The sequence below is a fragment of the Dipodomys ordii genome, unplaced genomic scaffold, assembly GCF_000151885.1.
Source record: "Dipodomys ordii isolate 6190 unplaced genomic scaffold, Dord_2.0 Scaffold103, whole genome shotgun sequence".
In the NCBI taxonomy this organism is placed as follows: domain Eukaryota; kingdom Metazoa; phylum Chordata; class Mammalia; order Rodentia; family Heteromyidae; genus Dipodomys; species Dipodomys ordii.
In genome coordinates, this window is record NW_012267319.1 from 1,951,932 (window position 1) to 1,974,806 (window position 22,875).

Genomic DNA, 22,875 nt, shown 5'->3' on the forward strand with positions numbered 1-22,875 from the left:
GGAAGCACGCAAGCAGCCGGCCGGAAGCACGCAAGCAGCCGGCCGGAAGCACGCAAGCAGCCGGCCGGAAGCACGCAAGCAGCCGGCCGGAAGCAGGGCTCTCGCCTGCGGGCTCCAGGGCCTGAGGCACTGTCTTAGTTGGCCACAGCCGGGGAAGCCTAGAGTTCCCCTGCTGAAGGGGTCTCCTGCAGAGCCCTTCCCAACGCCCGTGGCTCTGTCATCAGCCGTGTGCTCGGTGCTGCATCCTGTTGACTCTGAACCTGCAGACCCATTTCCCAAATGAGAAATAAAGAATACATTTGCCTGGACCCAGTCACAGGTCTCGGGCCTCCACCTCGGCCTCTACTCATGCTTGTCCACAAAGTCTCTTTCCTTTGCCACCCCCACATGGTCCCTTCCTTTTCCTGTTTTTGTTCCCTTCGTGGCCGGTGACGGTTTCAGGCCCTCTGCCGCCACCCCCGCCCTGCACCGCTGGGCAGCAACTTGCTGAGCCAGAGGCCAAATCCCAGCGCCTCCTGGGTTTGTTTTTGCTCACGGTGATGATTTTAGTTCGGCTTCACATCTATGCGGTTCCAAGGTGACCTTCAGCGCAGGAGTGGTTCCTCTCATGCCTGATGTGTTTCGTTGTACCACGTTGTTTTCAGCTTGAGGTGTGGCGCTCACTGTGACAGTCCCCGGGGCTGGACGCTGCCACCCTGCCGGAAGGGAGCATGGAGTCAGCGAGGGAGGGAAGGGGTTTTCAGAGCACATGGTCCAACCGCTTCAGATTTTGGTGAAGGAAAAAGGAATCCAGGAGCCGAAGATTTGCTCAAGGACAAACTCAACGCCAAGACCCAGCCACCACTTGCCATTATGAAGGCGCTGGCCTACCCCGGAAGGCTTTCCACAGTTTCTCCCAGAACACACTGTGTGATCTTGACACTGTGCTGGGCTTTGTGAGAAGATCCCATTATGAACACCTGTGTAATGATCTTAAGAAAGCAGACAAAAAACAACTTCACTGTCCTTAAAAGAAAGGAGATGAGGTGCTCAGAGTAGAAGTTTTAAGGAGATACGAGACAGATGCTTTAACCTTGATTGGAGTTACATCTTCACCATATGATTAATGATGTCTTTGGAGGAAAAACCAGATCATATAATAGATTCCTGGTAGAGAACATAATTGTGAAAGGAGCCATTCTCTGGAGGAAAAGACACACCCCAAGGAAAATGACACCGGCTTCTGATACAGTAATTACGCTCCCTCAAGGAATCCACTCGCGTAGCCAGGTTGATGGACTCACGACTCAGAACAGTATCATTGCCCGTGACACAACAAAGCCTCTTGTGCCAGTGGGCTTCCTTGATTGCTTCCCGTCACCCCTCTCTTATTTGGGCCAGTGCTAGGGCTTGAACTCGGCCTGGGATGCTATCGTTTAGCTGTTTATTTATATATTGCTAATGTCTGGTGTTCTACCACGTGAGCCATAATTTCACTTCCAGCTTTTTAGTAGTTAACTGGAGATAAGAGTTTCATGGACTTGCCTGCTCGGGCTGGCTTTGAACTGTGATCTTCAGCTCTTAGCCTCCTGAGTAGCTAGGATTATCGGTGTGAGCCACTTGCTGCCTGGCTTCCCGCAGCCCTCATCAAGGCAGCCTGTGTGCTCTAAAAGGCAGATGTTGTGCTGGCAACGTGTTAGGACTTTGTTAAGAAGAGGGTCCGCAGCACAGAACTGATAGCGAGAGGAGGGTGAGGCGGGGTTTGTGCGGAGGCAGTGCTGGGCCCGCAGACATCCGGGTGCCCTGGGCGCCGGTCAGCACTTGGGGGACTCCGTGCTTGTCCCGTCCCTAGCTCACCGGAGCCTTTTCCACTAATTTTCCAAGGTAAATGAGCCCATTGGCTCAGTTTCCTTGGCTCCTGGGGCTGATTCAAAAGAGCTTCTGCCCACACGACCCGCAGAAGCTCATGGCGTGAAGTTTGAAGACACTCCCTGGTCGTAGCAGTAGGGAAGTGGGGGCTGGGAACCGGGCCAGCCGTGGTCAGTCACCAAGCCCCGAGGGGACACACACTGCACTGCCACACGGGTGCAGTAACTGCAGGTGGCCTTGGTCACTCTTCTTCTCTCTCCCACCGGCCGGCTTCACACGCTTACCCTCACCTCAGGACGCACAGCGGACTTCCACACTCCTTTGGAGAGATGCTTGTCTCCTGGGCGGTGAAGGGGTCAGACCTGCCACCCACAGGTGACGCTGAGAAGTCAGATACACCGCCCCAAATGACCTGGTGGCGCCATTCAAGTTGGCAGCAAAGGGTGATGCACCTGGAGCTTGCGAGCTGTTTCTTGACCTCTCTCAGTCCCCCACATGGCTGCAGGGATGGACACCATCACCCAGCCCTCCGGCCTCACCCGCCCAGAGCCCAGGAAGGAGGTAAGCACTCTGAGGAGAGGAGCTCCTGCCTCCAGTCAGCTGACTGGTTTGTTTCTGAGCTCTAAAGAATGCCTTTGAACATATTCGCAACCGCGAGTGCTTTCTCTTCATTTCCATCACTCTTTCACCAAGCTGGTTCTCACAGGCCGGCTAAAGCGAATGGAATGTGCCGTTAATAAATCCCTTTCAGGAAATCCACCAGGAGGACTGGATTCCAACCAAGTGCTGGGGCTTGATCCAGTCCACTGCAGTAGGGTCAGGAAGCCCAGAGAAGGCAGGTCACCAGTCTCCGCAGCACAGCGGTAGGCTCTCTGAGGGGCAGGCCGCTCAGCTTCGAAGGGGGAATTGTGATGCCCTAGAATGAAGCTTCACTTCTGAGCTCCTTGGGGACTGTCTTGCTGAGATGGCTTTGTTGTGGATCCAAAATGAAATTGCTTGGAATGCTTTAGCCTTGAGAGGAGTGTGGTGGCTCCTGTCTACTTGAAAAGGTTTCCTCTTCGGGGCTGGGGTGTTTCTAAGTGGAGCCCATGGTGAATTCAGAGGACTAGAGAGTTCCTTTCTTTCCTTAGAGCCAGTTCCTAGCTCCTTGGTATTTGGTAACCGTCAGGCACAGATGGGGCCTGAGAGTAGCACCGTGGGTGCTAAGGTCTGAGCCTCTGCCTCAGTGACCCCAGAAAAGGCTTTGAAACCACATGGTTCATCAACTCTCACAGGCTCAGGGGAGACAGGGCATGGGGCATAGCGCTTGCTGGTTTACAGGGGACCTTTGCATCCGGGGCTCTGGCTCAGTTGGCACCTCTCCCTGGAGCCCACTGAATGGGAAGCCAGCGCCATCACCCAGATCAGAGGCGTGTGTTTCTAATGCATCAGGTCCCCAGGTGGACAGCGTCTGCTGCCGTGGGGTTGGTTGTGGGATCGCCTCTTCTCTTTCGTCCCCTCTGACTGGCAGGCCCTTTCTTCAGCATGCCGTCACGTTGCTGGCAGTGCTCAGGGTGTGTGTGTGTGTGTGTGTGTGTGTGTGTGTGTGTGTGTGTGTGCGCACGCGTGTGCATGCATGGCTGGCGTGCACCTGCCAGCCTGCCTTTAGCACTTCAAAAGCAGGTTTGTATCTGGAAAACTGCACATTCTCCAACTGAAATCCTCCCTTTAAACCAGAACCTGATCCTTAAGTTCAAGAAATAAATACAGGTGACACTTTATTGAACTTGAAACCATTTCTTTTGTTTATCACCTGGCAGGAAAAACATGTTAATAACACACACCTGTTCCTTGTGAGTTCAGTTCTAGAATCAACAGATGGGCTTATTTAAGGAACAAAGGTGTGGGTCAGCTGTGATGTGTTTAGAAAGACCATGCTGTCCTCCATCCAGCTTTGTCACAAGGCCATAATGTCTGACGGCGGCATGCTGATGAGGCCTGTAAAGTGCTAGAGTGCTTGCCCTTGAATCAAGCATATCTGACGCTGGCATTTTTGCTCATGCACCTGCTAGACTCCTCACTGATCTCACCAGTGGCTTCACTGCGCACAGTAGTTGTAGTCACCTTTATACATTTGAGAGAACGGCATCCGTGTCAGATATAAGACATGCCAGATTGACCTCAAGGCTTTGAGTAGGACAAGTTGAGACCTATATTTAGAGTTCAGATGTTGGAGCCAGCAGGGGCCTTAGCTGCCCAAGTGGCTCCCACGCCGAGAGCAAGCCCTCTTGCTCCAGTCTGGGCTGTAGAGTACTTCAGCCTCCAGGAACCAAGACTCCTGGAAACAGGGCTTGCACAATACTTCTTCCTAGAAAATGCTGGTGAGCTGCAATCTGAACTTTAGTGTTCCTTAGCGGGCCTTAGTTCTACTTTCAGGACCTGGACAGACGAGTCATCTTGGTGTAGAAATGAGCTCATAACTTGAGGGGTATTGAGGTAAAACCTAAGAACAACACAGTAATCAAGTGCAGGAGAATCCGGGGCTGCCTTGAAAGGAGTGTGGAGTCAGAGTCATGCTTTGAATGGCACTGGGTGGGGGAGGCAGGGAGTGAGACTCCCTTCCAGCAGATTCTTCCTCTTCGGTTGTAAATGGGTAGGGGTGGAGCTCGATGGAAGAGCAGCCCATGAGTCAGCTCTTCTGTTCCTGTACCGTCTTGTGGCAGCTTGCCACCACACCAGGCCCCCAAAGTCGCTTGCCCCCAGTACATTTGGCAGGATTTCCATGGGGTTTCTCTGTTAGACATCTTTCCTTCAACTTCTTTGGAGAGAAGTGTTTGGGTGTGTTTTTATTTTGGGGGGGGTTAATTAAAGCGGATGCTTACTGATCAGAGCTATTGCTTTAGCGCCCTGTCTGGATAAGCACTCAGGGGGCCCGTCTGCCCACAGCCACCTTATCCAGGAGGAGGCCGCTGGCTCAGAGCCACTTTCTGGTCAAGGGTTTAGCTAGGGGCTTAGCTCTCTATCTCTATGAAGCCCCCATGGAGGACTCGCCTCTGTAGTATTTCAGACCCATGTACAATGAGCTATGTTTAATTTTTCTTGTCCAGTTGATAAACCCAGGCCCTGATGGAGGGGGGGGGGGAGAGGGGCCGGGGCTGCGGTGGAAGAAGCTGACACAAAGGTCTGTGTGTGCGGTGAACTCTCTCATGAGCTTGGTCAGGGGACAGGTTTGGCTTCTGCCCGAAGCTCAGAACCGCCTCCTCCACCTGGCTGGAGGCCGGGGGGCCTCTGCTCCCCTTGCGATGGTTATAGGGTCACAACGCGCCGTTCTCGACGGTGATCAGCACAGCTCCCGCAGGAGTTGCGGCTGCCGTCCGACCGGCAGCCCTCACCCGGCTTTAAATATTAAGTGGAAACCTTCTCAACCTCCCCTGGGCGGCCAGGTGCTGCCGGGTGTGTGCACAGCCGCCGGCCGCCCGGACGCACCTGCTCCACCACGGGTTCCGTTTGCTCTGACTTGGATCCGGCCGCAGGCTTAGCGGGGAAGCTGCCCGGGAAACTTCCCAAGCCTGGGGAACTCTAAATTCTGAATGACTGGAAGGGAGACCCAGCAACGCGAGGCCTCGGCGGCGCAGGCGCCCGGGCCGGCCCGCGCGCACGCGCGATGCTCGCTAGCGCGTCACCAGCTGCTCTCGCCGAGGTTACTACCGGTCAATGCTCGCGAGTAACCTCGGCGGGCGGGCGGCGGCGCGCGACGCCATTGGCGGATCCTGCCGGGCTCTGTTGCTGAGGCTTTCGGGGCGGATGCTGAGCTAGGAGCGGCTGGCCTGGTCCCGTGCGTGGCCCCGGGCCTGCGGGGCCTGGACCGGGCCCCTGCCTTCCCAGCAGCGGCCGCCCGCCTGGGGGAGCGTCCGGGTGTGCCAAGGCCCCGCTCGGTGCGCGCTCACCTCCTCCACCCCAGGTCCAGCGCACGCCGAAGGCGCGAGGACTGTGCTAAAATGGGTCGGTGCACGAGGCGGCGGCTTCTCCATGCTGATGCTGATGGCGGTGCCGATGGCGACGCGGGGTGCGCCCAGCTCGGTCGGGTCGGGAATGGCAGGAATAGCAGGAGGCCGCTGGAACGGCCGCCGCACCGCCCTGGGCCCGTGGATCACGGGGTGGCCCCCCCCCATGTCTCCTGAGGTCGACTGAGAGGCAAAGTGCACTTCCACAGGACGGCTGCTCTCTGCCTCCTGGAGGAGCGGATCCAGGATAGGTTTGGGGGGACCCCTGTCCTAGCAGGCCAGGACCCCGGGTGGCTGTGCAGGGCGCAGAGGCCCGGGTTCTCGGGGGTCTAGGGCCGGTTCCGGAACCATGGGGTTTCTCTTTGAAACCAGTGCATGGCTCACAAGGCCGCCCTGAACCCAGACAGTGTCCCTGGGCTGCTGAGTCACCTCCGGCCCGGGCAAGGTCGAGTTGCCACGGGACTGGAGATGTGTTTCTGCCCGGGAGGTGTTGTGTGTAACACAGTGGTAATAAATACCAAGCAGGGGTCGTATCCACTGGCTCCTTCCGAATCTGTGGAAAGCCTGGGAGAAAGTGGGTCCTTCCTGGGCCTTCCTGGGGGCCCGGGGCTCCCCGGACACTGGCCCACCGCTGCCTTGCGTCCTTCCGGGCTCTGCCCAGCCTTTTTGAGTTCTGGACCAAATGCAGGGGGACCGCTTGGGGTTCATGATGTTCCCTGTTTGGGGTCTCAGTCGCCTTGGGAGACTGTCTCATTTTCTGATCCTAGAGTTGGCACTTTGGCTAGCCTACAGAGATGACAGTTTTATAGTTCTCATGTATAAACAGACTGAGCTGACACAGGACACATAGAGTCCCCCAGGGAGAGGGTGACTAGGATGCACTGAATCTTCTCATGTTTTCCTGAGGTTTTGCCAGGAAGATGGGTGAGAATCCTCACAGCAAGAGGAAGTATTCATTTGGGACCACTTTCTGGTATTCCATCACTAAAGATGACACGATGCATATTGTTAACCTGGGAACACTCCCTGTACAAAAGTCCGAGGGGAAGCGCAGCCTTTACATTGATGTTCGTATTTTATCAGACTGCCCGGCCTCAGTGGCTCAAGCCTGTAATTCTAGCTACTTGAGAGGAGATTGGGAGGAGATTGGAGGATCACAGTTTGGGGCCAGATCAGGCAAAAAGGTCTCTAGACTGTATCTCAACTTAATGGCTGTATTCAGTGTGGTGTTCCTGTTACCCTCGCTGTGGGGTGGGGGAGAGCACAATGGCTGGTTGTGGTGGCACACATCTGTCGCCCTGGCAATGTGGAAAGCACAATCGGGACCACAGTCCCACCTGCCAGCGTCTAAAGTGAGACCCTATCTCAAAAAATAACCAGTACCAGCTAGGCACTGGGCTGGCACTTGCAATCCTTGACACTTAGGAGGTTGAGTTAAGAGGTTGTTTTTCAAGCTAGCTGGGGCAGAAAAGTCCTCAAGATTCTGTCCCCAAGTAACCAGCAAAATGCTGAACTGGAGACATGGCTCAGGTGGTAGAGTGCCAACTGTGAGCAAGCAAGCTTAAGAGAGAGGGAGGTTCTGAGTTCAAGCTTTTGTACCAGGAAAAAAATGCCACAGGGCCTGTCAGAGTGGCTCACACAGTGCAGAACCTTCCTGGCTATTCCAGGGTCCTGGGTTCAAACCTCCATACTGTTAAAAAAAAAAAAGGCAATAGAAGCTTACCGATTTCCTCTCGCTACAGAGCCACAAATGAGTCTGTCCAGAAAACAGCCAGAATGAGCCGGGAGCCATCTAGCCATGACTTAGAGTTCTCTGTGTGCTCTGGGCCACACTCTGTGCTGAGCTGTTTGAGAGACAGGGGAGGAGTCTGTTGCCATCTCACCATCTTCTCTTTTTCCTAGAAGCTTCTGTGCTTAAGAACCATACCTACCTCCGCTCTGGATTGACAGGATCCTATTCTGGAAAGTTCCAGGGACTGAACCTGGCCAGCAGGGCTCTCCTGAGCTCTCCTTGCTGCTTTTTGAGGCCAAGTTTCTCCCCCACCCACTTCCCATGACTGAACCATCTGTTGCCAAAAGGGTTCATCTTCTCCCTCGAGTTTTCTTAACCTGTGCTCGCTTCCAGGAATGCAGCCTCCCACACTGGGGAAGGCTCTCCTACCTCCACCCTGACCCCACGGCCAGGAGGCTCCCGGAGCCCTTCCTGCTCCTCTGTCCCTATAACCAGCGCGCTGTCCTGTGCTGTTCTGGGCTTCTGCACATGCACTGTCAATTCTCCATGCCCCCCATGCCTGAGCATCGCTGCCGGGGAGCCCAGCGGAGAGCTCAGGAGAAGCCTAGGAAAAGCAAGCTCCTGGGACACGGGTTTCCATGATCATCCTGCCGTGTTGGTCCCATGAACCTTCTCTGATTCATCACCGTGGAGATGATTTTCGGGTGCCATTCTAATCAATGGCCAGACTCCTTCCAAGACCGTGTTGGGACATTAGGTGTGGAGGGGAGCCCGGGATGGTTCTGGTTCAGTCTAGCTGCTTTTAGTGTGCATGTGTGGCAGCACTGGGGATTGAACTCAGTGCCTTATGTTTACTAGGCAGGTGCTCTACCATTTGAGCCATGCCTCCGGCCTCTGTTTACATTGGGTATTTTTTTTTACCATTTTTTTAAATTGTGAAAATACTGTACAGAGGGGTTACAATTACGTGGGTAAGATAATGAGCACATTTCTTATCAAGAATTGTAGCCTCCTCCTTTGTTTCCCCTTCCCACCCCTTCGTTTCATCCCCTCTCCCCCACCCCCATCCTCCCCACCAAAGTTGTAAAGTTCGTTTTTTGACTTATTTACGTTGGGTATTTTTGAGGTAGGGTTTTGTGTCCTGGTCTGCTTGGACTGAGATTTCTCCTCTTTGTGCTTTCCCATATCATTGAAGATGACAGACTTACCACCATGCCTAGTCATTGCTTGGAATGGAGTCTTGCGGAGCTTTTTGCCTGGGTCCCCTAGGTAGCTTGGGTTACAGGCCTGAGCTACCTGGCCCAGTTTGCCACCTGCATTTGAGTCCTGCCCCCACCAAGCAACCTTGTGATCTTGGGCCTGTGTGTCTGCAGGGCAGCAGCGCTCGTAAGCATGCCAGTCCCAGAGGGTGCTGTGGGACAGCCAGGCCACCATTTACAAGGGTCACAGTAGTGACTACTGCGCATCAGCGTTGTGGCTCAGATTTTGCTAAAGTGTTCCTGTTTACATTCTTAGCTTCCTTAAGGATTTTTCCTCTGACCATTACTGATAATGAGCAAATCAGCTCACTATTGATTAGCTGTGCACAGGGACTTGCTCTGCCTTCCCAGCAGTTCTGGGGTGAGGGGGTCCTCTCTGCTGTTCTCTTGGGAGGGATGGAGATAACGTGGCTGGGAATGGTGGGGTAACAACACCCTGGCATCTGGTTTCTAATCCTGATGCCCTGAGTTCTCTGTTCTCCCCAGCAAACAGGGAACAGGTTTGCTGGAGTTGTTCTCTGAGATTTTCTAAGACCTATGCTGGTTTCATTCTCATGGCTTTTATGAGGACTAAGCCAAGCCCCATTTCAGACATGCTGATAAACATCTTATGCCCTGACATGTACGACATGACACGGGTAACACCTTAGAACTTCTTGGAAGCCTTTGGAGAGCTTTTGGGTCACTGGATGATAAGTTTTGCCTCTTTAAGACTATTTATATTTCAGCATCGACATTAGTGAGTGGCTGGGTGGAAATTTCCACCATTGAAACCGAGCTCTGTTAGCAACTTTACACTTCAGAATTTGCCTCATGAGAGAGGTTAATGTAGGTCATTTTAGGAGGATGTGCGATTTTTATCAGGCGCTGGGTATTTTAGTCTTGTGGCTGGATTTTCATGACGGATCATGAAGGGGGTTGTGCCCACAGCTCACTGGCGGCCTGTGGCAGGGACGGTGGCAGTCAGTCCCGCACTGGTGACCCTGGCTCAGCCTGGAGCAGAGGCCATGTGTGAATGCTCTTCCTGAACTTGTAAATGTTTACAGTAAATCCTGCATTCTCATGCATTTCCTATGCAGTAATTCTAGATTAACATATAACAGAAAAAGGTCAAGATGAATTAATCTATACACTGACCTTTAAGTTCTCCTCCTCCTCTTCTCTTCTCATTACGTACCTCCTTCTCTCCACTCCTTTCTTCTCTTTTTCTTCCCCTCCTCTTTTCTTCCCTTTTCTCTTACCTCCCTCCTCCCTTCCCTTACTTTCCTTCTCTCCCTCTCTCTTTCTCAAATGGCACCAAGTACCTTTTAATAACAGCTGTCCAGGCAGCAGCAGCCAGGCATGGTATGGTGGGGGGGACATGAGCTCCAGAGTCCGGGTGCGGTTCGGCTTCCCACAAGCCAGCCCAGCACCTGAGGAGTCTCTGCCCTCCCTGTGAGAAGGGAGGGTTAGAAGTAACGCACTTCATGTTGTTGGGTAGAATAGCTTGATGCCTGTGAAGCACTGAAACATAGGTAGTGTTTAATAGCAGTAGCCACAGTTCGTATGAGTGTTGTATATAATAAAGTAATAATAATAGAATCAGTACAACGGATGAAAGTGCTGTTGGTATCATTCTGAAAGCAAGTATGGAGCACAGTGTTTGTCTGAGAGGAAAGCAGAAAGGGCCAGGACAGAGTGGACAGTGCATGTTGGCTCATTGTTCCCGGGACTTCTCAGGGCCTCATGTGTGCAGCCCCTGTGAGCATCCTGTGGGAGGAGAGGAGTTTGGGACTTGCCCAGGGCCACAGAGCTGTGTGTGGCGGAGTCCTGAGTGACCCAGATGCTGCCTCCAGGGCCCCAAGCTGTCAGCCCCGAGGGCTGTGTCTTACCTTTGTGCATCTCTGCGTACAGACAGCACGCTCTTGGGATGGATCCCAGCTTGGATGAGACCTCCACCAGGCCTGGCTGCCCCCGCTGGCCCAGGGTGTCTGTCCTCTCTCCTCCTCTACCCCCACCCTCCACAGCTAGCAGCTTACAGCGCTCAAACTGTATGCCTTTGTTGAGTGAAGTCTTCAGATCCTGGGGGCTGGGCGTGGCCTAAGGTCTAGATGAGAGCTCTTCTGGTCATTTGTGGGGGAAATGCCAGGCTTCTGCAATCCTGTACTCCAAATCAGAGTCACAGAGGGAGTGTGATGTCATTTCATCTTCTGTCTTGGGGCCTGGCAGACTGCTGTACCCCTCCTAGCACTGGGGACTCTGTGTGTGCTCAGCCTTGGCTTTGGGGGGCTTGGGTTAGGCAGGGGGTACAGCTGAGCCAGGACACCTGCAGTCCATGCCCCTCGTCCCATGTGAGCTACTTCCTTGTGATCACGGAAGAAACCTGACTTGGAGTTCAGAGTACCAGACCCCGAGGACCACACCCAGCCCAAGAGACCCCCACGTGGCTCCTATCAGAGGTCATGAAGGATTCCCAGCGACCACCCTGGTCGACGGCCATCTTCAGGACTGTGAAACAGGAATGTGCTGGGTACCTTTGTGCCAGTGACTCAGAGTAGCTCCAGCAGGAAGAAAGCAGTGTCTCTGGGGACCATCTGGTGAGCGTGGGAGGCTGGCCATGGGTGGAGGCCCATGCTCGGGCGAGTACACACCTGCCACGGGCCCTGCCTTACTTGCTCACACCAGGCAGGTGTGGCCTTCAGCACCACCCACAGGAGCCAGGGCCCCGGCAGCAGGTCGGAGGTCCCCAGCGCGTGGACAGGTTCTAGGAGGAGTTCCGTTGTGGTGGATGGCTGCGATGGCGGCTCCAGCCTGGTGGTCTTCAGTCCCATGGAGGAGAACCAGCCGCATGATGTTTGGGGGCAGGTGGTGTGACTGCCTCTCAGGACACTGGCTGAGGACTCGGTCAGCACCCGGCGGGCCGCCGCGCTCACAGCCCTTCCTCAGGACCACCACGCACAAGCGGAAACCCTTCTCCCCAAGACCACAGCAGGCTTGCCGTGGCCAGAAGAGGGAAAATGCCCGGCGTGTTTCTGTTGGCAGTTAAAAACCCGAGAGGTTCATCATCTTCTAGGGCTTCTGTTGGAAATCCCATGTAGTGCTGCTGCTACAGAGAGTCCGGAACAAGGACCTCATTCTGAGACACATGGTGCATTTTAGTTAAAGCAAAGTTCTACAGGTGTGTGTGTTTTACCTTTTCCTATTTGTGTTTATGTGGTTGTACTGGGACTTGAACCTGGGGCCTCAGCTTGCTAAGTAGACCATGCCTCCAGCACTCTTTCACACTATTCTTGAGATACGGTCTCCCTCTCTGCCTTGAGCAAATGCTGAGCAGGGGTAATGGAGATAAGTCTAGATGTGGTAGAAGGGAGTCCTTGAGCCTCAGGTTGGAGCGTGCAGAGTTTGTCCTGAAAGGAGACAGTGGGCCCTGTCCAGAGAGAGCCAGGAGATGCTCACAGTCCACCACGGAGCCGCGGGGATGGATGGGCCAGGCAGAGCCCTTCCACAGCGAGCCAGCCTGCAGGCTGACGCTCGTGCGCCAGGTAAACACAGGACCACTGTGTGTCCTTACACCATCTGTCTCAGGACATCGCGGGGGCCCAGGATGCGGGCTGGCCTGTGCGTCCCTCAACTCCTCGCAACCATGAGGCTGGTTGCTGGAAATGGAACAGCCTTCAAGTGGCTATCCCCACCCGACATGAAAGCAGTGACTCCACACCACGGCAAGGGTGCGTCCGGCCCTCATGTACACGAGAAGAGCTGCTCGCTGCCCTTTTCCAGCTGGGAAAGCTGCTTAGTGTAAACCTGCAGGGAGAGCGATAAAGGCACGCAGTCCGTCTGCCTCTGGGCACTCACCAAAGCTGCACCTCCGCAGGTGCCCATGCAGGATATCTGTTTGCATTTCCTTTTTCTTCCAGAGTTTCAATTTGGGGTCACAACTGCTGCCACTGACCTCCTTAGAACAGCAGTCCTGGCTTTCATTAACGAGAGCCAGGTTCTTGTCTATCCAAGCGTGGGTGTATCAAGTGAGAATCAGCCAGACGGGCCAGCAGCCTGAAGGCACCGGACTGCTCGGAGCTCAGCCACCTGCAAGGTGTGCCGTGTGCCCGTCTGTGAGCCTTTGTGGGGATGGGACACGGGAGGGCTAGGAGTGACACCAGTGACACTGCCTGGTTCCCAGGAAGCCAGAAAGGAGATGGCTCTGAGAGGTGATGCCATCTGTCCTGCTCCTCCACGGCCCTGGGAAAACTGGGAAACGGGGACGTAACTGAGGCTCATGTGCTCTTTTCTCCCTGGGTTCCCTGGAAGTGATTTTTCTCTGGCTCTTTTGCAGCTACAAAGATGGTCAGAGCTCGCTGACCGCTGATACCTTGCTGTTGGTGGGTGGGGCGGTGTGTGTGTGGTGGGGGAGAGGGGTATGGTCCGGCTGATGGCTTCCTGAGCAAAAACTCATGATGGCGGAGAAGGGTCTCAGCCACCAGCACTGCTCCGGCCCCTGCAAATCATCTGGTCACCTTGGAAAGGCAGGTAGAGTCCTCATCCCTCCTCTTCATTCCAGTGCACAAGCGCACCCCTCACACCACAAAGGCTGGGAAGTGGCTATCAGCAGAAAGGACACATGGGATCCCTCAGACTGAACGCAGACCAGAAAACCAACCCCCATCCTGCTTCTTCCTACACCTATGCCCTGCTTCCCTTCTGAGTGCTGCCAGCGCTCCTCAGGAGAGGAAGGCCACGCATAGCCCACTTGGGCAGCCAGTCACTGTGGCCGTGTGTTTACTCAAGGGGATTCCAGACATCCCCTAGTGCCCACATGTCCTGGAACGTACAGGCCCCGTGAGCAGGTTTGATTTTCGTCGTGGGAAAGCTGACCTCACAGACATGGAGTGCTAAGAGCGGGGCTGGTAGGAATGGCACCATATGCCCAATTGCCTCGCACGGGAGATGGTGGCAGGTCTACAGAAGGAGCCTTGGGCTGCTCTGAATTCCCCTTCTCTACATCCAGGCAAACTTGAGTGCCAACACACCTCGCTGGGAAGCTTGGAAGAGGCCCATTTCAAACCTGGTCAACTCGCAGGCAGCTCAAGATGAAGGAAGAAAGGGGTGATAATCTCATCGCCCTGGGGCCTCCGCTGGTGGCCACAGGGTCACTTGTAGTCACAGGTCCCTCTTGTTTGCTCACAATTATGTTTATGGCCTATTTAACCTCCCCCCCCCCCCCCGCAGGTTAGAGTCCTGAGCTGTCCCTGAGGCATTTGACATTTGCACAATCCTAAACAAAGGCCCGTTTCTCAATGCCCAGATATCACCTGGTCCCCACCCAGCTTGCTGTGGCAGATAACACACCTTTGCTATGCAGCTAAAAAAATAAAACTCAAACCCTCCAGCGGGGCGCCAGTGGCTCATACCTATAATCCTAGCTACTCAGGAGGCTGAGATCAGAGGATTGCGGTTCAAAGCCAGCCTGGGCAGGAAAGTCTGTGAGACTCTGATCTCCAGTAAACCACCAGAAAACAGGAAGTGGTTCTGTGGCTCAAGTGGTAGAGCGCTAGCCTTGAGCTGAAGAGCTGAGGGACAGTGCCCAGGCCCAGAGTTTAGGCCCCATGAGGGACAGTGCCCAGGCCCAGAGTTTAGGCCCCATGACCAACAACAAAAATAAAAAGAAACTCAATGTCCCACCTCCCCCAGATCTCTCCAGAAACATCTGCCCCTTCTTAGACCACTGGTTAATGACACCCAAGTGAGTGAGTCACTCATGTTATTTTTGTAGGTACCCAGGATGGTTCTCTGGGCCTCAGCTGACTTTCCACTGATGGCAGAGCAACACACCTGCTCTTGTTCCTTTGTGTGGACCTGCTGGGTAGAGGGGGCCAGGGAAGGTTTGGCTGCCCTGTCTGGTCTGGCCTAGGTGCTTACCTCTCTGGGTAGTAGAGCCGCCTGGGGGTGGCTGAAGTGATGGGAATCTTGGTTCCTCTGCTGACCTGCTGTGTGGTCTTGGGCAGGCGTTCACTTTCTTTGGACCCTTGTGTTTTATCTGCAAGGTAATTGGAAGGGTATATCAGTGTGCCTGCTGAGAAGCACGCCCAGAGTGCCGTGAGCAGAGTTGTCATGTGCCACCCATTCTGTGGCTCGCAGGACACCACGTTTCCATGTCAGGATGCGCTCCGCTGTCACTTGCCGGAGAGCCTTTGCAGGTTGACAGGGATGGCGCGCGCAGTGCGCTAGCTGGGAAATGGGCGCTGTAGAAGCACTCCACCTCCATCGGCTTCTGGAACTGTTTTCTGGCCAAGGTCAGCTCACCGAATGACCATAGCCCAGCTTGGCAGGGGTCCTGGGCCAGCAAGCAGGGCTTTAACAGGCTCTTAGGGAACAACTTCCTGTCTAAAAAGGAAGTGCTCTCATTTTTTTCCCATGGGTAAAAGGATGCTGTGTTGATTTCCAAGGAAGGAAACAATTTTTCCGCCCTCTTTTGGGTGAAAATGCTTCTGTCTGTGTGAAAACCAGAGGTACTGGGGTCTACTCAAGACCCCAGAATAGCCTTCAGCGACCAGAGGCCATGAGTGCTTCTGGGGCCGGGCATATTCCCGCTGCTGCTCCAGGACTGGGGACCAGCCGTGTACAGTGCAGGTCTTTTCTGCACGTGTTCCATGCTTTGGGAGAACTTGCGTCTGAAAGCCATTCATGCTGAAATAATACACTAGGCCGCTGATCACTGTCACCCAGGACTGACTGGTGGTTTCGGTGCCTTTCACCTGGGCTAGCTCTGAACCTCAGGGAAGCATAGGCAGCTGTATCCGAAGAGGCTTCTGGATCCTTCTTGCTAGTCTTAGTACATGCTGCCTCGTTCCCCAGTGAGGTCTGTCTTGCTAGGAGAAATGAGAGGTGACAACCAATATGGTGGCTGTCACTCTGAGTTCGCTTGTGCAGTGAACCCGTTCTGCTCATTAGCTCCACAGACACCCATTTAGTAGCCACATATGCCAGGCCTGGTACAGAGACACAGGGTCTGGTGATGAAGCCAGCCAATCCTGGTCACAGCCAGCCCTGGTCACAGTCTCGCAGAGCTGGCATTCTCTCAGCTCCACGGAGCAACACTGAGCCAGGATGCAAACTCGAGCATGCGCACGAGCATGTCAGGCGCCTGTGCTCAGACTGGGTGCTCAGGGTGGTCGGGCGTGCGTTTAGGGGAAACAGTCTTGTTCTTGTGTCTCCTCCTCTTCCTCCTGATCACTGCAACTCGGATGTGCATGGCTTTCCGGATTGCTAATGGCCGGGGTGGGACTCATCCCAAGGCATCACTGAGAAACCTCTCAGCACCCACGTGCTGGTACGTGTTGCTAAGTGGCTGTTAGAACCCCTAGGCCCTCATCCACCCAGGTGTGAGAGTCTGCACTGACCAGGTGCAGTGATCAGAGCTGGAAAGCAGAGATTCCTGCTTCTCAAAGAGAAAGAGAGGGAGAGAAAAGGGAGGGGGAGGGAGGGAAAGGAAGAAAAGGAAAACAGGAGAGGATTAGAGGGAGAAAAGTAGAAGGAAGAGAAGTAGATGGAGTAATGTGGAAGAGAAAGAAAGAGCAGAGAAGGATGGGGGACTCAGGGAAGCTGTGGGGGGGCACCCAGCTGGCGATAGGCATGGGCCAGGGGAGGGGAATGCTGGGAATGCTGGGAAGGGTGGAAGGCCAGTCCCATCTTTGACCCGCGGCTGTGGCTCTCAAGCATTTCTGCCTCCAGTGGTGGATAATGAGCAGAGGCCGTGTCCTGCTTCTCAGGCCTCCTGGCTCTCTCCCCGCTCCTCACCCGTGAGTGGCAGCGTGAGGTTCCTCTAGGGTAGATTCTATCAGGCTTGGAGCTGAACTAAAGCCCTGCGAGGAGCCCCAAAGGACCAGGACATCTGCTCCTGTTTCTCCCAAGGTTGTGTGGTCCTAGGAAGCAAATTGTGCAGTCAGGTGTGGACCCGGGCGTTATCTCCTGCATGTCTGCAGCTGTCCTCTCTTCCTTGCCACCAAGCTCTGGACCCCAGAACTTCTGGAGCCCAGGCTGCAGGCTCATGCGAGGACCCTGGCAGGAACATAACCTGCCTGTCGTCCACTGGCTGGTTCCCGATGTCCCTCCTCTTTGAGTTGTCAGGGGCCAACGGGACATATTGGTTCAAGAACTGGTTTTGTTGGCTCTTGAAGAATCTATGACCCTTCTAAGGGTGTTAAGCTGCCTGGGTTTTTGTTTTGATTTGTTTTGTCAGTTGTGGGGCTGAACTCTGGGCCTGGGCGCTGTCCCTCAGCTCTTCAGCTCAAGGCTAGCATTCTACTGCTTGAGCCACAGCACCACTTCTGGCTTTTTCTGCTTATGTGGTGCTGAGGACTCGAACCCAGGGCCCAATGCATTCAAGGCAAGCGCTCTATCACTGAGCCACCTTCCCAGCCCTGCCTGATTTCTTCTTTGCAGATGGCACTCACATAAAACACCGTGCCAGCCCCCTTCCCACCCTTCTCTGTCTCTGAGTTCTGGTCTGTGGTTTTGGTCTGGGTTCTGGTCTCTCATCTTCTTTGATTGTGGGTTTTGCACTCTGGTCTCTGACTGGGATCTGGGTTCTGAATTATTACTTGATGGTCTGGATCTGGATTCTTGGTTCCAAGTTCTGGTCCGGGTTTGGGTTCTGGATTCTGGGTTCTGGGTTCAGGTCTAGTTCTGGTTTCTGATCTGAGTTTCTGGGTTCTGAGTTCTGGTCTGGCTTCTAAATTCTGGTCTGGTCTCTGGATTCTGAGCTCTGATCCGTGGTTCTGGGCTCTAAATTCTGGTCTACGCTCTCTTTGGACTCTGGGTTCCAAGTTCTACTTTGGTCTCTGTCTGGGCTCCAGTGTGGCTGTTTTACTGCATCTGCCCCTCACAGGTCTGATGGGTGGCTGTGAGTACCCTGTCTCGGTGATCTTTGTACCACCCTGGCACACACCACCCCAGCCCGAGATGGGAACGGCACTTGGGGGCAGGAAGGCGCTGGTGCAGCCCTTCCAGCTCCACACACCAGCAGTCAGCCCAGTGACCTGGCCTCTGGCTCTCAGGGTCCAGCTGGTGGTCAGCTCTGAACTTGGGGAGGAAACAGCCCCAAGGAAAATGTGCTCGCGAGTAACCCTGACTCCAGCTTGAGCAGCTGCGCAGTAATGAGAGGGTGCCTGGTATTTAGCGCTCACTCCCTGGGTGATGTCACTCAGAACCCCTGGGAGCCTCTCGCCCAGCTACTCAGCCCCGAGCTGCGCAGTTCCACCTGGGGAAGCCCTGGGACCAGTCCTGCTCAGGGTCTCTGCCTACCCAGCTCTCCCGTCTGTCCATCCTCTGCGTGACACCAGCTCTTCGGGCTCCGGGCCCCACTCAGACAATCCCCCCTCGGCCCACCCATGCTTCTTGGTTGCTCACCAGCCCTTGCCAGTGGAACTGGGTCCGTGTGCAGCTCTGAGCTGCTCTCTGCACCCTGCATTGGTTTCCCACTGGGATGACTCTGTATTCCCGGGGCCCACAGCTTCTCTTCTTAATGAGTCAGAGTGGCGGGGACACAGGCTTCCTGCCCTGCCCTTCCCTTCCTCTCCGCCTTGCTCAAACAAGGCCTCAGGGACTCCCCTGGTGGCAGGTTGGAAGGTTCAGATGTCCTATCTGTGCAAGATGGGAAGGCAACAGGGAAAAAGCTCCCTGGGGCCCAGATGCTGGCAGACATACAGGCTTGGGTGCCCAGCAGAGCCGGGGGAGAGAGACAGGACAGGGGCCCCCAAGGCAAGCCCCCCCAAGAGTCCCCTTCTCACAAACTGCCTCTCAGCATTCTGTGCAGGGGCTGAAGTTGTAAAGGCTCCATTCCCGTTGGCAAGGGTGAGGAAGGCTGCCTCCCCACCGGACGCGTCCCGCACCCGTCGCTCAGCTGGAAGTCTTAGCTGTGAACCCCACTGCTTCGATTTATCTTTTATAGCACGTGTAAACAGCCCACTTGAAAATGCAGAGTGTGGCTTTGGTTGGGATGTGCAGATCTCTTCCTCTTTTGTAGAGCTTTCAGATGAGAGACTTGGCAGAAATTCTAAAGCCATTTGATGTGATTGCATGATGATGGCCAACTTTCAATTATTAATTAAGGAATTAATAATGTATTGATTAATTATAAAGTGATTCCAGACAAATGGATCCCATATCAATAATTGATATATAAAGTAGAAGTAAATAACTTGTAAATGAAATGTGAAGTGAGTTGCTTAATTAATTCAGGCACATGCACAGCACCCCGGGCTAGGAGCAGCCCGGCAGAAGGTGCTGTGCTGAGTCAGGCTCTGCTTACACCCCGGGGCCTCCTCACTCTGAAATGGGGATGGCGGATCCTCGTGGACTAAATAATACAGAGGAAAGTGCCTCGTCCACTCTGAAGCAGCGTGCCTGCACTGTAGTGATCATCACGATAACCTGTTCAGTGCAACCCAGGACTTAGACAAGGGAAGGGGAGAGACGCAGGGCTCGGGGTCTGCTTTGTAGCCTCAGCTGCAGGGTTTTAAAGTGCAGATGGAGAGCGATGCTTTTGGCACTACTTCTGAGTCAAATGTGTGCATTGGCGTGTTTTGCACGGGGGGTCGAATGTGATGATCCACATGATAGAAATGGATGTGATCTGCTTCTGCAGGATACAAGACACTTCTGAAAGGAATCTCAGGAAAATTCAACAGTGGAGAGCTGGTAGCCATCATGGGCCCCTCAGGGGCCGGGAAGTCCACGCTCATGAACATCCTGGCTGGGTACAGGTGAGCAAGCCCTGCCAGGCCCAGCATTCCCCCAGTTCGGGGCCCGCACTACAAGGGTATCGCTGCGCCCATCGCCACAGCTTGCTGCCTGCGTAGAGTGGCAGCTGCTCCAGGCTCCGCTCACGGGGCTCCGGTGGAGGTCGGTGTGTGTCCGCATCCAGGAATCCCTGAAGGAGACAAGGCTCAGAGCTAAAGGGCCTTCCCTACTGATAGCCACACGTGGACAGGAGTGGGGGCCACAGGTGGGTGGACAAGGCAGCGTCCTACGTGAGCTCAGTTCTCTGGGGGCAGGAAGACGTAGGGAGACTTTGTGACAGTTGAATGCATTGAATGCATAAGGCAAGGCACAGGGGAAGAGGACCAGCCAGGCTGAGGCTTCTGCGTTCTGTGAGTTGTTTGGAACTCTACAGGCCAGATTCCCCAGTGTGTCTGTTTATTATAAACGGGATCTTGAAAAGTATTTGAAAATGCGTTCTGGCTCTTTAGAGTGCTCCTAGGTTCCCATGTGATAACTTTGGTAAATACATACACTGGGTCTTGAATCCAGTCCCGTGTCTGTCCCTCTACCCCTTGGTTATCTACCTGGTACATGAGTCTGCGGAGAAGAGCCGGGAGGGGGTCCTCCAAGCCCCAGAGGGGGCTGCGGCAGGATGAGAGCTGACAATCCCCCCTCTGCTTGGGTTTGCAGAGAGACCGGCATGAAGGGCGCAGTCCTCATCAACGGCATGCCCCGGGACCTGCGCTGCTTCCGGAAGGTGTCCTGCTACATCATGCAGGATGACATGCTCCTGCCACACCTCACCGTGCAGGAGGCTATGATGGTGAGCCTCCCGCTCTGCCGGCTGCGCCCCTCCCCTCCCCTCCGCCCTTCCCCCTCCTTTCCCCTCCCCCTCCTCTCCTCTCCTCTCCCCTCCTTTCCTTCCCATCCCTCTCTTCCTGTCTCCTCCCCTCCCCACTCTCCTCTCCCCTCTCCCATTTCCTCTCCCGTTCTCTTCTCTCCTCTCCCTGACGTTGCTCTGACAGGGCTGCCCCTGGCTGTCTTCCAGGCCTTGCACAGATGTTCCTACTAGCAGAGTTGTAGCCCCAGGCTCCATATTTGAACAATGACATGGAAAATAAGCCCCAAGACCATGTCTTTTAATGAACCTTATCTGGCGAAGTTCTGGTTGAGTTTCTAAGACTGTAGAGCCCTGAGGGGAGACGACTTCCGCCAGCCACAGTCTCCCCACATGCGACGCGGTGCCACTCCGCCCGCGGTCCCTGAGTTACTCTGGGCTCTGGCCAAGCCCCAGTGCTCCCAACGCCCTGACTCATCGGGGCTGCCAGGTGAGGGTCCGGCGTCAGCGCTAGCTGAGCACCACCGGGGCCGGGCGCCACGTTCACGGGCCCACAGCACCGGCAGCGGCGTGAGCTCGGGGGCAGATGTGAAACAGAACCTCCACAACTGCCGCCCAGCCGCCCAGCGTGCCGTGCTGTGAGGCGGAGCTCTGCACTCCAAAAGGCCTCCTCAGCTCACCGCTGCGTGCTGCGCGCCTGCCACTTCCTCCTCCGCCTCAGCTCTGAAGCCTCGGTTTCCTCCTCGGAGAGACTGTGCAGGCCTGGCTGCATTGGTGGCTGGGAGGGGGCAGGGGGGACCCACAGACCTCATGCTGGCAGTGGCTGTAAAAACCCGTCACTGCTCTTCCCCTTCCAGCATGTCCTCTGAGGATAAATCCTGACGTGGATAAAAACCTGCATGGTGTCCAGACGTACCTTTCCTCTTGAGCCTCCGAAGTAGCCTGGTGGTGCCCGCACAATGGGCCTCTCTCCACAGACCGTGACCCCCAGCAACTCCTGGGACTCTGGGCTGCTAGGGTCATTTATGAAAAGCCCAGCCTGCAGCGGGAGCTTTCAGTTCACAGGGGATTTGATCTGAGCACAGAGGCTCACGCTGCTGTGCCGGGCAGAGAGCTGTGAACGTGGCGCCTCGGGCCTGTGACCCCAGCTCTTTGAGAGGCAGAGATTGAGAAAGGTTGGAGGCCAACCTGAACAAACCCCATCCCAACCAGCAAGCTGGCACTGTGGGCCGCCTGTAATTCCAGGTGTACCACAGGAGGCATAGAGAGGAGGGTCAGGGCGAGAGGCCCACCCTGGCAAGAAAGGAAAAAGGGCTGAGGGCATGGCCCAGGTGGGAGAGCACCAGCCTAGGGGTGTGAGGCGCCGTGGCCAGTCCCCGGGATGCCAGAAAGTAAACACGAGGGAGCTGGACCCTCCGTCCTGGGCACTGCTTCATTCTCAAGGTCCTGGGATTCTGCGTAGCGTTCTCCTGCCTCGCCGGTCCCCCCGTCGCTCTGCCTTGTGGTCAGCAGAGGCAGTGCTCCCTTGGGGTCACCCGGAGCTGCCCTGTCCTGTGCTCCTGACGTGGATGAGCTGAGCTCCGGGCTGCGTGGCTGCGGGACAGCGTTTCACGGGAATCCCAGGGATTCTTAGTTCAGCAAAGGGCAGTGGTTAGGATTTCAGATACGCGATCTGCTCCCCGGCCTGCTGGTGGGCAGCAGCAAGGGAGGGCCTGGCCGGGCTGTCCCCGATCCCTCCCCGAGGGTGGCGCGTTCTGTAGGTAGGGGGACAGCTTGCCTCCCGCACGCTCTGTGCTGGGAGCCTGCTCGCGTGTCTGGCCTCTGCTGGGCTTTCCGGTGGGCACAGAGGACTTAGGACCAGCCTGCTGTGAAGTGCGGGAAATTTGCATCCGGTACATCCCTCTTTACACCCCCGCGTTGCACACGTGTGTTGGGTTCTCTGCAAGTCATTGACTGGGTGGGACGCAAAGGTTCTTGTGGAAAGAACCCTTACTTTGATTTCCTGGCCAGCCTCTGAGGCAGGGCATTTCCTCACGCTTTCTGGGAAATGAGTCGACCTTGAACCTGCCACAGCTCTTCCCTTTCCTCACGAGGAATGACTCGGTCACCAGTAGTTGGTCCCATGTCAGCCAGACTGAGACGCAACACTCGGTCACACAGCACACAGCTGGCTCTGCAGAGGTGACCGGGGCCTGGCCTCATCCCAGGCCGGAGACCTCATCTCCACTCTTCTCTGATTCCGGATCTCTCACCTAACCCCTTCAGCTTCCCTGGTTAAGGAGGTGGTAGGATTAACCTTACCAGTGTGCTGTTGAGGAAACTGAGGCTGACAGGGGGCCCAGGACACAGACCCTGGGAGCCGAGCAGGCTCCGTGACCCCCTTCCCAGAGTTTCAGCCCTCAGGGCCAAGACTCCGGTTCTGTACAGTAACAGCATCTCTACAAACAAAACAAGCAGAAGCAGCATCCTGGTAGTAGC

The 22,875-nt window shown here is 55.2% G+C and overlaps 1 protein-coding gene across 1 annotated transcript in view; it reads left to right on the forward strand.

The window, feature by feature from the left end:
• Abcg1 (ATP-binding cassette, sub-family G (WHITE), member 1) overlaps positions 1-22,875 on the forward strand; it is a 54,605-nt gene that overhangs the window by 3,374 nt on the left and 28,356 nt on the right. The window contains exons 2-3 of the mRNA XM_013027346.1: positions 19,444-19,561; positions 20,250-20,382. Coding sequence (XP_012882800.1) covers positions 19,444-19,561; positions 20,250-20,382 — 251 coding nt within the window. The remainder of the gene's footprint in view (positions 1-19,443; positions 19,562-20,249; positions 20,383-22,875) is intronic.